Here is a 15384-nt window from a genome sequence, read left to right on the forward strand (position 1 = left end):
TGTGTGTGTGTGTGTGTGTGTGTGTGTGTGTGTTCCTCAATTTAAAAGGAGTTATGCGTTAATAAACATACTATAAGTTGAAAGTATGTTAAGTTGAAACTGTACCAACTGCAACTAATTTACAGAACATCCCAAGATTAGCAATACTGCACACTGTAGAGTATGGGTTGTTTCTCTGAATGACCACAGGGCTAACTGAGATCTGCAACTCACTGCTGATGCCCACTATGTAAGAAGACTGGACTATACTTACTAGCTAGAAGGGGATCAAAACTCAGAATGTTAAAACAATTTCTACTAGAAAGCACCAGAGTGAAGTTAAAAAAAAAAAATCCCATGCCAAGCAATTCTAAGAACTGTATGTTCTTAGAAGAGACAGAGAATCTGTTCCGAACCAGAACCTTGGTTTTTAACAGCTACAATGACTAGGTTTGCCACAGGTCCTATAGGGAGGGCTAAGCCTCTTATACAAATTACCACATCCACCCTCTGTAGCGACTTTATCAAACAAGCACTGTTACTCTTATTTCAAAGACAAGGAGACTGAAGCTCCGAGATGATACGTAACTAAAGTATTAGTGTGGAGCTCAGTTTCCAACCCAGGCCTGGTGGTCTCTGGAAACCTAACTGCTTAATCATTGCATTTCTCACCTGAGTCTAAACTTGTCATGTAGCACTGAGGAGAGAAAGGCAGAAGGATAATGAATTCAAAGCCAACCTGGGCTATCTGGTTAGATATGTCTCGAAAAAATTAAAATTAATTCAAAAATGAAGCACAGGGAGAAGAAGACGCTTCTTTGAGCAAATTTCTCCTTTGATTCTAATTGAAGTCTTGGGTGACTCTGTTAAAGTGACCAGCAACCTCAGCAACTCCTCAGTTCCCTTGGGGTTTTTGTCCCTTTTAGTCATAGCCTCCTTTGCTGTCCTGTGCCAATGAAATGGGATGGCACAGTATGTGCCACCAGAGTTTCTTCCTTTCCTATAGTTATTGAATTGCCTTCTAAAAACATTGTTGATGTCAGCAAAAAACCCAGGAAACTTGATTCAGTCCTAGGCCCTGCCTCCTGCTGGTGTCTGGAATCTGTGATGCTGGGCAGTGGAGAGCTAAGCATGTAAACAGAGGAGACAAGGGCTGGGCCTCTGTCATGGGACCTGTGGCCAATTCCCACAGATCCATTATTCATGTCCACATGTGTACATGTGCAATGTAAACCAGTGGCAAGATGCAGAAGAAAAGGCCCTAGAGAAAGGGAAACACACTGCAAAGGGTGGAGAGGCAAGACTTATACAAAGTGTATGGTTATACAAAGGGTACAAGACAAACCTTGTCTGTGTTACTCTCCATGTAATTTAAGGTGTACTCATCAGCATTAAGGAGAAAAAACAGGTAACCATTAATATTCACAGTGGCTCCAATATAGAGTTCTTCAGCCTTGATGTATTCTGAAAATTCACTTTTAAAGACTTCTTGTCCAGGCCTTTTCACGCGACTTCTTTTCAAGAACATCCCACCAGCATTCCCTAAAGAAACAGAAAAAACAGTTCATGAGCTGCCTTATTCTTAAAAGAACCACAACTTGCCTTTAGTTATTTTCTCTTCCAGCACAGACTGTACAAATTATCTGCAAAGCCATGTTGTACATTGTGAGAGGGAAGAATGGGGCAATGGGCAAAGAAACAGCATCCACTGCCACCACACACCCCCTACCCCCTGAGGGTAACTCTTAAACACAATTGGAGAGACTGTAAATTACTGTAACTACTGTAGAAATCATAATTCCTCAAAAATTTAAAAATGGAACTTGCATATCATCTAGCCATATAACATGCCAAGGTATAGATTTAAAAGGTTCAAAGTCAGCTTACTATAAAGATTTAATTCCAACACATGTGTAATATGGATGACTCAGCGAGATAATGAGTTAGTCCCTGCCTGAGGTAATGAGACTATGGAGAAAGGGACAGGGGAAAAGGAGGTTAGGGGGATGGGAAGAGAGGGAGGGATGGAGGGATGGAGGGATGGAGGGAGAGAGAGAGAAGAGAGAGAGAGAGAGAGAGAGAGAGAGAGAGAGAGAGAGAGAGAGAGAGAGAGAGAGAGAGAGAGAGAGAGAGAGAGAGAGAGAGAGGCAGGCAGGCAGGCAGGCAGGCAGGCAGGCAGGCAGGCAGGCAGGCAGGCAGGCAGGCAGGCAAGGCAGGCAGGCAGGCAGGCAGACAGGCAGACAGGCAGACAGAGACAGAAACACTAACTCAATGCAGTTTGATGGTTCTCTGGGCTTCTTCTGTTTCCCTCCACATTTTTTATCTTTGTTTGATGCTTAAATAAATCTCTTCTACAGAAACCCTGTCTCTGAATTTTCATCTTTTTAGGGAGACATATCCTGCCATGAAACTTAAGGACAACATTAAGTCCTCAGTGATGGCCACTATTTTATAACCCTTCTACTTTACAAACGATGCAATTTCTTGACCTCATCATTACTTTTTTAAATGTATAGAATTGATCATCACTGGCCATTCAGAGCATGGCATATGCTCAATCCTACTCAATTTCATATTTTAAGATTTTTCTATTATTCAAATTACACTGGGGCCTGACTTAGTTGTACAAATTATTTATTACTCTATTACTGATATCAACTTGAATATAATACCTAATTGTTACAATTTCAGACTTCCGCATGCCAGGATTTTTTAAAATTTGTGGGTTTCTTGAAACTTGCCTTGATCAGGACATTCACAACATGTAAATTGGCAAATGGTACAAACCAAAGTTTTTACTCCTTTTTTTTCAAAGAGCCAGTTGAGCTGGTTAGTCTTCTGAGTTTTCAGCACAGATGAAAGTTGTAAACATGTTGAAACAAAGAACAGAGCCCTACATTTCCATAATTTGTAAGTCAATGGCTGTCCTTAGCAATAGCCATGGGATCAACACACTGGAGAACATTCCACAGGCCTCAGGGCAGGACCTTTGGCAATAGCCAGAACAAACAGAAGTACCACAGAAAAATGGATTCTGAAGATTCAATTTGTATAACTTGTATTCTTTTCTTAATCAGGCAAAGATTTTTTTCTGAGAAAGGGTTTCTTTGTGTAGCCCTGGATGTTCTGGACTAGTTTTGTAGACCAGGCTGGCCTTGAACTCAGTGATCCACCTGCCTCTGCCTCCCAGAGTACTGGGATTACAGAGGGACAATAGAAAACTCTCTTGGGTCCCTAGCTGTGAGTGCAACTAGTAGCAGTCAAACATGGCTTTGAATCCCTGAAGTTCTGTAGAAGTCCCTCAGAAAAAGAATCCATAGAGTGGCAAAGGGGATTTCCCCTGGGTAATCAACCACTGCTGTCTTTTTCCTTTTAAATGTTTAGGTTCACACTTAAGACATTTTTGTAAGAAGAAATTTAATGGTTAGAAAATTATCATTATTGGATCTTCTAGGCTATCAAATCAGGTTGTAATTTAAAAAAAAAAAAGACATTTAAGTGTTCTGAGGAAAATGCTGAATAAGGTAAATCTCTTACCTGAATTCCTCTCTACAGGTTCAAAAACTGAAATTGTGCCATCACTGAGATAAAATCCAATAACAAACATCCTGTCTGCATCAGCACATTTGTCTGTGATTAGTTTTGCAAAGTATCGTAGTATATAGCTTATGTTTCCATAGCTAAATAAAAGAGACATGAGAGTTAGAGCTTTATACAAGTAATGCTCTATAACATAAAGTAATAAAGGTGTGTCATGGCTTTAATATAGAAGTTTATGCTTTTCTAAACAGTCTAAACATCTTCTTACTAAGGTTATAAATCTAAACACTGAAGTATTTTTCTCAGTAGACTAAAATATTTCCTGGTCTTTATATGTCCAGGAAATACACTGAAAACCAGGCCTGGTGGCATATGCTTGAGATCCCAGCAGTGGAAGGGAGAGAGAGGCAGATCTCTGGGGCACACTACCTAGCCAGTCAAGCCTAATCCTTAGTTCAGTGAGAGACCTTGTTTTAAAAAACATGTTAGGTGGCTCCTGGAGAGCACCCAAGATTGATCTCTGGCCTCCATGTGCACATGGAGACAGGGTTTCTCTGTGTAGCCTTGGCTGTCCTGGACTCACTTTATATACCAGTCTGGCCTCGAACTCACAGAGATACAACTGCCTATGCCTCCCTGAGTGCTAGGATGCTATAATACTTTTTTACATTATAATGTATTACACTAAATATTTGCAGAAAGTTATGCTCATAAACATTAGAAGATATACTTAGAACTCTATACATGATTAGTTGGTTAAGGATTAAATCAAATAAAATTGAAAATTTTCTCAAGTAAGCAATGGTAACACACACCTTTAGTACCAGATGGAGAGGCTGAGTACATACATATGAAGGCAGCCTGGGCTACACACGGAGACCCTATCTTAAGATAAAAGAAATAGTTCCCAAGTTTGGTTGCATAAACAGTGAACTAAGTAACCCATGGTCTCTCAGTAGAAGCACAACTGCAGTTCACAGCCAATGAATGCCAGCCTTCCAACAAACAGGAAGACCTAGGAAAGGTCTTTGATAATCAAAACCACTACCCTTGTAAGTGTCTGCTAAAAATTAACCATGTCCTTGACTACTTCCCTGCCACAACTCTAAGACTGCTCATCACTTGCAGATTCTCCTATTCTGAAATCCATTTTTGTGTTCACAGTGCTACCAACCATCATGACCAAAGATTTCTAGTTTGCAGAGGCCTAAATGCTATCTTCCATCCCTTTCTTAGATTGTACAGGAAGGTGCGCTGAGAAAGCACAGTGGCAAGAATCCCAGCTTGAGACCATGGGTGAGCCAGAGCACGGAATTTGTATGGTTCCTGCCAGGGCAGCCTGGGAAAAACTACCAGCAGGGTCACAATTTGGATTTTCCTAAGTGTCTAGTTAACAAGGCTTCAGATGGGCATCATATACTGTTTGAGCCAGCTATACTCTATCAATCACCTTCTATGGCACCTAATTGAACTTATATGTCAGTTTTCAACAGGCCCCTCTTATGAAAGGCTTATAATGTTACAGATGTCTAAAATATCAACACAAATTAAACTAGGTCTAATCTAAGTCCAAATGAATACTATTTTAAATTTAACATCTTAGAAGGTAACCTTATAAGTATATATGTTTACTGAGAATATTTGAATATGCCATTCATTTTCCCCTTAACTTTTGTACTCTAGAGATCTCATCAATTGGTAATATAAACCTACTCCATAAAATTGAGCCATTCATGAAGATCAGTGTACGTAAAAATCACCTGGAGAACTTGTTACATATGTAGAATCCATAATCTCACCACCAGAGATATGGGCTCACAAGTGAGCTTATATTTGCAGGAAACTGCATTATTAATATGCTACCAAGGGAGTCTGGATAAGATAGTCCCCAGAGCAAATTGTAAGAAAGCTCAGAGTGTGTTCAAATATTTCTTTCATGTAGGCCAATCATCAAATGCCTTAACAGTTCTGATCATAGTCTCCACCCTCCCGAGTGATCATCTACTCATATTGCTTGCATCAACCATGATGTCACACACAATTTAGCACTATACAGTCTCGTACTCTTGACTGGTTGCCTTAAGATATGTTTATTCCCATTGCCCCAAAACAAGTTATAAATGGCTAGATCTAGAATGCATGGCTTAATGTTTTCTACATACAGACCAATGTTATCTATCTTCGTCGCATTGAACTCTCCCCCACTGTTTCTTTCCTGCTATCTTCCCCATGCAGTGGATGGCACCCAAAGCCTGAAGTCCACCAGTAAATCATATCCCAAGCCCCTTTCCATTTCTACTAGTAAAGGGTTATTTTACTCAAACTACTCTTAGAAAAAGTAACAGTCATTTCCACAATGCCAAATCAAATCCTTAGCCCCTTTTTTCTGCATCTAATTTTACTAATCAACAACTTCTTCCATGGCATTTTTGATCACTTGGCTCACAGCATTATGCATTCTCTTAGGCTTGTCATTCCTCTCTCCCTGTTTGCCCTATGTCATTCTCCTTCAGTAGTTCCTTTTCCTTTCTCCAAACTCTTAATTTGGGAGGGCCCAAGGTTTATTCATGTACTTCTTGACGCTATTCATCCTTGGTGATTCAATACAGTCTGAAAGCTTTAGTATAATTTGGTATCATGAGGATTTTCAAATTTATATCGCGCCAGCTCATACGTGTCTCCTGAACACCCTAAGCACACTATCTTCATTTGATTGGCATTTCAACTTGTTCTGAAACTAAACCTGTGTTCTTGCTCTAAAATCTATTCTACCTTGTAGTCCATCCTGTCTCCATGGCTGCCATCTCTCCACCCTTCCAATTACTCAGGCCCAAACCTTGAGACATCTGTAGCTCTTCACTTCTTTTACACCTCATATTTAATCCATCGGGAAATCCTATTAGCTCTACATTCAAAATACTTCCAGAATCTGCCATTTAATTTCATCCCTCCCACACTATCATCCATATATGATAACTTTTCTCTTGGACTATTAGAATAATCTCAAAAGCTGTCAAATTGACCACTGTCTTTGTATAGTCCATTCTTAACACTGCACTGTAGATATTCTTCCAATAGGCTAGCCTAATCAAGTCATTTGTCTGGCCAAATATCCTAATGTTTCTTCTTCATCTTTCTAAATATCAAGAGTCCTTATGATAGCCTGCAAAACCTTCTGTGACCCATTTTGATACTTCTTTTACCTCATGTTTGTGAGGTATATTCTGCCCTTCATCATCTTTTCTGTCCACGTTGGCCTCCTGGATAGTTTCTAAGAAGTCCATGCATATTCTTTGCTCAAAGGCTTTACACTGAATTTTCCTTCTACTTTAGACTATGTCTGTTTCGCTCAGAAAAGTCTATCAGAGAGCCACTAGGAATGTTCATCATTTATGTACTCTTAGATCCTTTATATAGGAAATTAATGCTTTCTCTTTTTTTTAATGTGGTACCTAACATAGTCTATACCTGATATACTTGAGTGCCTTCACCTTCTTGTATAGCTCCCTCAACTAGAATGAAGGTTTATGAGGGAAGATGGACTTTCATGACTGCTTTGTTCACTGATCTATCACAAGCACCTAAGGAAGTGCTTCTCACACAGCAGATTGTTGAGATATATTTGTTGGCCAACCCTTCTACTCCAAGCTCACCTTTAACTATAAACTTTCTTAAAAACCAACAAACAAGAATAAATGTTCTAGTATAGTGGTTCTTGACTTCCAAATGCTGTAACCCTTTAATACAGTTCCTCATGCTGTGGTGACCCCCAACCATGAAATTATTTTCATTGCTACTTCATAACTATAGTTTTGCTACTGTGACTCCTTGGGTTGAGAACCACTGCTCTGGATATGTACAGTCTTCATATTGGAAAGTATATAAAGACCCTTTTTAAAGTAATGGTAGAAAAAATTAAAGGAGGGGGATTGGTGGAAACAATAGATGGACAAGATCTGAAAACAGTGGAATATTAATATTAATATTAAAAATATGACTTTTCAGAAGCTATATGGTCAGAACAGCAGAATTATGGGATGCTAAATTTCCTAGTAAGAAGCTATCTGTTCCTTTTCCTTTTAGTTCATTATTAAAAATTAGATTAGTGGCCCAGAGTTCTGATGCCATAAGGGACTACCAGGTGAGACCCATGCCCCCAAATACCTTGTCTGCTGGGTCTGTTTCCATGTTACCCTCACTCTATCACTCCCCTGCTCCTGGCAAACTCAGGAGTGGTGAGCCCCACCATGTCCCCTGTGCACTTCTTTCCCAGGCCCACAGCTTGCCCTGCACCCTTAGAGGCCTGCTGCCATCAGGTACCACCATGTGAGACCTCTCCCACCCAATCCCCTGCCTGCTGGTCTCCCTAAAGCACTCCCAACAACTGTGGCTTGTACATACTCCCTTGAGCCCCATTTTCTGGCTCACAACTCTGCCTCCATTACCAGAGGTGTGCCAATACCAGGGACAACAAGATGGCTAAAGACCAGTGTATGAACGAAATCAACAAGAGACAGGGCAATATGGCATCACTAGAATCCAACTATCTTACTACAGAAAGCCCAGAATGTCCTAACACAGCTGAAGCATAACAAAATGACCTTAAACCCAACTTTATGAAGATGATAGAGGCCTTTAAAGAGGAAATGAATAAATCCCTTTAAAAAACTACAAGAAAATAAAATCAAACAGATAAAAGAATTGAATAAAGCTGTTCAAGACCTAAAAATGGGAATAGAAGCAACAAATAAAACACAAACTGAGGGAATCCTGGAGATGAAAAGCCTAGGTAAAAGAACAGAAACTACAGATGCAAGCATCACCAACAGAAAACAAGAGATAAAAGAGAGAATCTCAGGAATAGAAGATACTATAGAATAAATTGCTACATCAGTCAAAGAAAATGTTAAATCTAAAATGTTGTTTTTAACACAACCCAACCAGAAAATTTGGGATACTATGAAATACCAAACCTAAGAATAATAGGAATAGAAGAAGATTCCCAGTTCAAAGGCCCAGAAAATATATTCAAAAAATCATAGAGGAAAATTCCCTTACCTACAAAAAAAAGGTCCATAATGCACAAGAAGTTTATAGGCACCAAATAGATTATACCAAAAAAGAAAATCCTCTTGCTACATAATAACCAAAACACTAAATGTACAGAACAAAGAAAGAGTATTAAAAGCCACAAGGGAGGTAGGTGGTGGTGGCACACGCCTTTAATCCCAGCACTTGGGAGGCAGAGGCATGTAGATCTCTGTGAGTTCAAGGCCAGCCTGATCTACACAGAAAGTTCCAGGACAGCCAGAGCTACACAGAGAAACCCTGTCTCAAAAAACAAAACAAAACAAAGAAAAAAAACCAAAACAAAAGCCACAAAGGAAAAAGGCCAGATAACATATAAAGACAGACATATCAGAATTACACCTGACTTCTCAACAGAGACTCTAAAAGCAGAAGGACCTGAGCAGATGTCTTGGAGTCTCTAAGAGACTACAGATGTCAGCCCAGACTGCTATAATACCCACTATAGATGGAAGAAAAAAGATATTCTATGACAAAACACATTTAAACAATATCTTTCCACAAATCCAGCCCCATAGAGGATACTAGAAGGAAAACACTAATGCCAGGAGGTTACCTACACCCAATAAAACATAGTAAATGAATAATTTCACAGCAGCAAAACGAAAAGAAAGGAAACATACACACTACCAACAACATCAAAATAACAGGAATTATCAAACATTGGTTATTAATATCTCCCAATATCAATTGACTCAATTCCCACAATAAAAGGACACAGGCTAACAGATGGGATGAAAAAATAGGTCCCATAAGTCTGCCTCATACAAGAAACACCCCTAAATAACAAAGACAGACATTACTTCCGAGTAAAAGGCTAGAAAAAAAGATTTTTCCAAGAAAATTGACCTAATGGGCAAGCTAGAGTAGCCATTCTAATATCTAATAAAATAGACTTTCAACCAAAATTAAACAAAAAAGATGGGGAAGGGCACTTCATACTCATTAAAGGAAAAATCCACCAAAATGGTATCTCAATTCTGAATATCTATGCCTCAAATACAAGGGTGCCCACATTCATAAAAGAAATATTACTTAAATTACACATTGAAACACCCATGTTAATAGGAGGAGACTTCAATATCCTACTCTCACCAATGGACAGGTCATCCAAACAAACTAAATAGAGAAATAATGAAACTAACTGTTGTTATGAATCAAATGGAAATAACAGATATCTATAGAACATTTTACCCAAACACATAAGAATGCATCTTCTTCTCAGCACCTTATGGAACCTTCTCCAAATTTACAATATATCCAGTCACAAACCAAGTCTCAAGAGATACAAGAAAACTGAAAGAACATCCCTGTATCTTATCAGCCCATCATGGACCTTCATCAACAACATAAACAAAAGAAAGCCTACAAACTCATGGAAATTGAACATCTCTCTTCTCAATGACCACTGGGTCAGGAAAGAAATAAAGAAAGAAATTAAAGATTTTCCTAGAATTCAATGAAAATGGAGGCACAACATACCCAGACTTATGGGATAAAATGAAAGCAGTGCTAAGAGGAAAATTCATAGCACTACACACCTTCATAAAGAAATTGGAGAGATCCCATACTAGCAACAGAACAGTAAGCTTGAAAGCTCTAGAGCAAAAAGAAGTAAACACATCAAAGAGGAGTAGACAACAGGAAATCATCAAACCCATGGCTGAAATCAATAAATTAGAAAGAATAAAACAAATAATCAAACAAAAATCTGGTTCTTTGAAAAAAAATCATCAAAATAGATAAAACCTTACCAAACTAACTAAAAGGCAGAGAGACAATATCCACATTATCAAAATCAGAAATGAAAAGGAGGATGTAACTAAAGACACCAAAGAAACCTGTCTTACTTAAAAAACCTGAATGCCATAAAATTGGAAAATCTAAGTGAAATGGACAGTTTTCTTGATAGATGCCACTTACCAAAGTTATGTCAAGATCTGGTAAACAAATTAAATAGACCTATAAACCCTTTTGAAGTAGACCCAGCTTCAGTCCTCACACCCACATAGCAACTCACAACCACCCACAACCTCAGTTCCAGAAGAGCTGATGCCATCTTCTGACCTCCAGAAGCACCAAGCATGAAAGTGGTAGACATACACACATGCAGACAAAACAGTCACACAATAGACATTTTTAAAAGAAAACTGGATTAGCAAACATTTTTCTACCACTGTACTTATTCCTCTGCATCTTTTCTTACTGGATGAAATATTTGCCAGCACTGTTCTAACTCTCTGGGAAACAATAAAACCAGTCTCTTCAAGGAGCTCTTAGTTTCGGAGGAATCCCAGCTAATATATATGTGAATAATCCCCAAGTCATGTGATAAGTATAGACTCTATGGCAAGGAAGGTGAACTCCAGAAGTTAACTTCCCCCGGCTTCAATCCCTAGCTCAACTAAAAATTAGTTCTGAGTTTGGACAAGTTGCAGAGCTTCTTATAGTCTTGTTTTCCTCATTTGAAGAACGGGTACAAGAATATAATCTGTTTTCTTCTAAGGCTGATTTAAAGATTATATGAAATCAGATATTATAAAGTAGTTAATTCACAGCAAACTACTAACTGCCTGTTGTCACTAGTATTATTATTATTAAAAGTATATTCAGCAGAGTTCTGTGGGCACACAGAGAACAAAGTACTTCAGTCCTGTGCAGCCAGTTTGTGCCCGTTACCATGGAAGCAAGGTCACTATGTAGGAGGAGCTTGAAGTATATTCCTGATAAGAAACAAGCAGTGGACAAAAAGAAATAAAAGTATAGGCATTTGTGCCTATATCACCATCCTCCAATCACAACAGTATGACTTACATATACAATTCTATCTGTAGTCAGGGTCCTGAGGGAAACTTTACAGAGCAGACAGAGAAACTAAGTCAGCTACCCACAAAGAACTATTTCTCCCTGCGTTCCAGAAGCAACACCCAGGATAATATTTCACATTATTTAGTTATAAGAAAACTTCCCTGTCCTTTTACAATAGAGTCATTCTTCTCACCCATATCTTCCAGGTGGCTGCCCTTTAAAAAAAATAGCGGTTACTGAAAAAAAAGTCCATCAAAAGCTATCTTTTGAAATTACATTCAGCAACATAAGTGGCCTACTACTACTAAACTTAAACCAAACCTCCCTAGTCAAAGCAAGATGAATTTTCTAAAATTATAAGTTGAAAAACACGTAAAAAAAAAAAAACCATTGATGTCTCTATAGCAGGGGTTGTCAAACCCTAAAGTCTGTGAGACAGATCCAGCCAGCCATCTGTTAGTACTGCCTTTCAGCTAAGTGTGGTTTATACACTCTTGCTCGATTGGAAAGAAAACTATCAAAAGAATAATATACTGAGATATGTAAAAGTTTTATAGTATTCAAAAATTAATGTCCATAAAATGTTTTATTGGAACACATTTATACATGTGTTTACATTCTGTTCGTGTAGCTTTCACACTAGAATGGCATCTCTGAGTGGCTGTGATGGAGGCCGTATGGCCCACAAATCCAAAAGCATGCACTCTCTGATCCCTGAAATCTGCTGATTCCTCCTCTGCGTTAGCTCCTCAAGAGAAAGACAGATAGACAAATAGAAATGGAAAAATAACAGGCAAAGGGTGATATGACTTTAGAGTTCTCCAAATAACACATGAAAATAAGCACTCAAGGAAGAAGTTGGAAATAGTGAGCATTCGTTAACCTCATTAGAAAGCTATAGCAACTTGTCCCTGGGCTCAAAATCAGATGAGCTGAGTAACAGTTCTTACAACAAGAGGGCCACATCATAAATTCCAAACATCTTTGGGAAAGATCAGAGTATAATCACAGTCCCCTTAGGCACCTGTCTAGTTCCATTATTTTTCTGAAGTTCTTCCGATAAGGTGTGGGCTTGAGGGCGACACAGGAACGGAAAGAATCCTCTTCAGACCCAAAGCCAGTGTAAGGTGGGTATTTCCTTTCTATTTTTGGAAGAGGAGGAGGCTTGCATGAAATGGCCGTAAAGTTCTCTATAACAAAACAAAAGGCAAACAAAACATCAATATTTTTTTTGCCCTGATTATGGCTGTTTTGAAAGGTCTGTTATTATTTCAAGATGAACATGAAGATTTCGTAGACTATTTTAAAAACTCTTTCAAACAAAACACGGTAAAATCCTATGAGAATCAGTTTCAATCATGTTTATAAAAACCACAGAGCTCACTTAATAATCATTGGTTCAAAAGAAAGGAAAAGCAGAAATCTTCGTCAAATAAGTAAACATTTAGTTTTTGTCCTCACATCTCTACTTCTGAATATTATTTTTCTCTTCCCTTGATTTTTCCAATGATATGAAAACTCAAACTTGAAACTTTAGGCCATTAAGTCCATATTTTAACCTGTAATTTGGCCCTCTTCTATCTTCAGTCAACACCCACTAATAAACATTATTTTCCAAATAGGACTGAATTTTAACTGTTCCCCCTTTAACTTTACCCGTTAGCCAGCTTCTCCTCCTTGGAGCCACATTTAAGCCCTCTTCCTCACCCCTAATTCAATTCTAAGACGCTGTATTTCACTGTCTATTACAAAACAAACAGAAAAATAAAATCTCCTTCCTGTCACCAGCCACTGCTCCAGGTCACTTATGTTATTGCTCAAGATAAAACTGTAACCGTAGTTGTAATGAAGCAAAAACCCAAACAGTTAAGGATACCCAATTTTCTCTAATCTCAAAGGAAGTGTGATGGGGTCAATACTGCCAACTGTTTTTTTGTTTTGTTTCTCTCATTATGTGTAAGGAAGGAGAGATTGGGACAAACTTATATCTGTAGAAGCTCTTAGGTAACCATTTATAGTACTTTGTTATCTAAAACAAGCAAGCATGCTTTTAGAACAAATAACATACTGGCCCAATCTATCCAACTCACTGTGTTTTGACCCACCACAAATGGTAAAGATTCTAGAACATTTACCAAAACAAAATCAAAACACAGAGAGCACTTTCTATGTGTTCACCAAGCTTGATAAGTATTTCAGTGGTAAACAATGAAAGCTGTACAATTGTAAATATTTCCTTTTCCATGATCAAATTTCTAATAGAAGGAAGAACCCAGATTTTGCTACACACCACCATTAGAAAAAAATGTCATCTAAAGCAATCTAATTCTACAAACGAAGTACATCTTTTAATTCATCAAAATGCTAAGAGCATGAAGCCATTTCTAATTCTGATTTGAAAACATTCTCAGCTTTCAACTTTTCTTAGATTTCCTCCTCACTGCCTTTGTGTGAGATTTCCTGAGGCACAATCCTCAGAAGAGTATTGTTCCATCTTAACAGAAACTGCTCACAGCAGACCCGTTGACAAAGAAACTGCCATCAAATATTTCTCACTGGCTCAGTGAAAAGGGATAACCAGTGTGCCCTTACAGAGTCTCGTGAGCCTCTCCTAATGCTTATTTTGTGATTAAAGAGACATCTTGGAAGGAATTTTGAAAAGCTCAAATTTTCAAAATTTAACTGCAGTAGGCTCTATCCTTGCTCCCCACTACATCAAAAACAGCCCTCTCTGCTACCTTTGTTCCAGTGTAAGAACCAATGGCAGGAAAGCTTTATATAATCAGAAACTCAGGGCTTGAGCAGTTTCTTCCAACAGGGGGCGTGTGTGTGTGTGTGTGTGTGTGTGTGTGTGTGTGTGTGTGTGTGTGTATGTGTGTGTGTGTGTGTATAGGTATATGTACCTAATATATATGTGTGTTTATGTATATTATAATTATACATATATATACTAATGTGAATGTATTAGCCAAAAGATTACACTATACACTAATCTGAGTGCACTAGCCAAAAATTGTGATTCTTAATTTTGTAAGCCTTCATTACAAGTCTTAAAACATGGTGTTGTTTTCTCAACTACCTAATTTTTGCAACAGATTTAACTAACAAAAGAACCAATTTAGGGCTTTCTTCTGCGCTCACAGTGCCATCTAGTGTATAAAAACTGAGAACTGTTCCACTTCATCACCCTTGACTTTTATAATATCATATAGATCGATTTTTTTTGAAACCCTGGCTCACGATTCAACTTTAAATCACATCTCCCTAGGTAGCTCACACAAGTTCCCAAAGCCACAAAATCATATGTGAATGAGGAGTTGGATGTCATTGGGTTTTCATTACCCCATCATCCCTGTCTACCTCAGGTATTCAGAAACATTAACCAAATGAAAAGGCACAGACTTTTGTACAGAGCATCTCACCAAATGTATTCTAGAATTGGTATTTGGGTAGACACTGAAACACTCATTACACTGGTTTCTCCAGTTCTAAATGATTTGTACACTTATGTGAGCTGAATGCCTATCCATGACTGACTAGATTCTAACAAAATGCAGTCTGTACAGGCGTGGTATAGAATGGTTCTGCTTGCCATCTTAGGTGGAAGCATATTATTGTGTAAAGTCGACAATTACATCAAAGGTCATCTTGTATGATCTAATAAGCCACAGATGGATCCAGACTTTAGGAAATCTTAAAGCTCACAGAATTGTGAAGAAATGCTTCATGCTGAAGAATGTCAAATTATTAAGACAAATTTAGGCGAGGACTTTGGACTAGGACTCCTATAAAGGGAGAGCCTTGAAAACTAGGCAATCATCCTTAGCTTCAAAGGAAATCTATTTCTGCTGATAGTAGATGTTATCTAGGTTAAACATTAGTGAACTCTTTTGCAACCATCCTCCACTATGGGATGGAATGGACTGTGAAGTTCATCAAAGCCATGTGGTAAGACCTTGAGCCAATTCT

General features: G+C 38.4%; 1 protein-coding gene across 3 annotated transcripts in view; it reads right to left on the bottom strand.

The window, feature by feature from the left end:
* The window catches only part of EFHC2 (EF-hand domain containing 2), a 269672-nt gene that overhangs the window by 65934 nt on the left and 188354 nt on the right, over nucleotides 1-15384 (bottom strand). For all 3 annotated transcript variants that reach the window (XM_084788869.1, XM_084788870.1, XM_084788871.1), the window contains 3 exons: nucleotides 12440-12605; nucleotides 3517-3659; nucleotides 1325-1521 (listed from right to left, as the gene is read on the bottom strand). In XM_084788869.1, coding sequence (XP_084644995.1) covers nucleotides 1325-1521; nucleotides 3517-3659; nucleotides 12440-12605 — 506 coding nt within the window. The remainder of the gene's footprint in view (nucleotides 1-1324; nucleotides 1522-3516; nucleotides 3660-12439; nucleotides 12606-15384) is intronic.

This window comes from Acomys minous (genome assembly GCF_964271855.1).
Source record: "Acomys minous genome assembly, chromosome: 7".
Classification (NCBI taxonomy): domain Eukaryota; kingdom Metazoa; phylum Chordata; class Mammalia; order Rodentia; family Muridae; genus Acomys; species Acomys minous.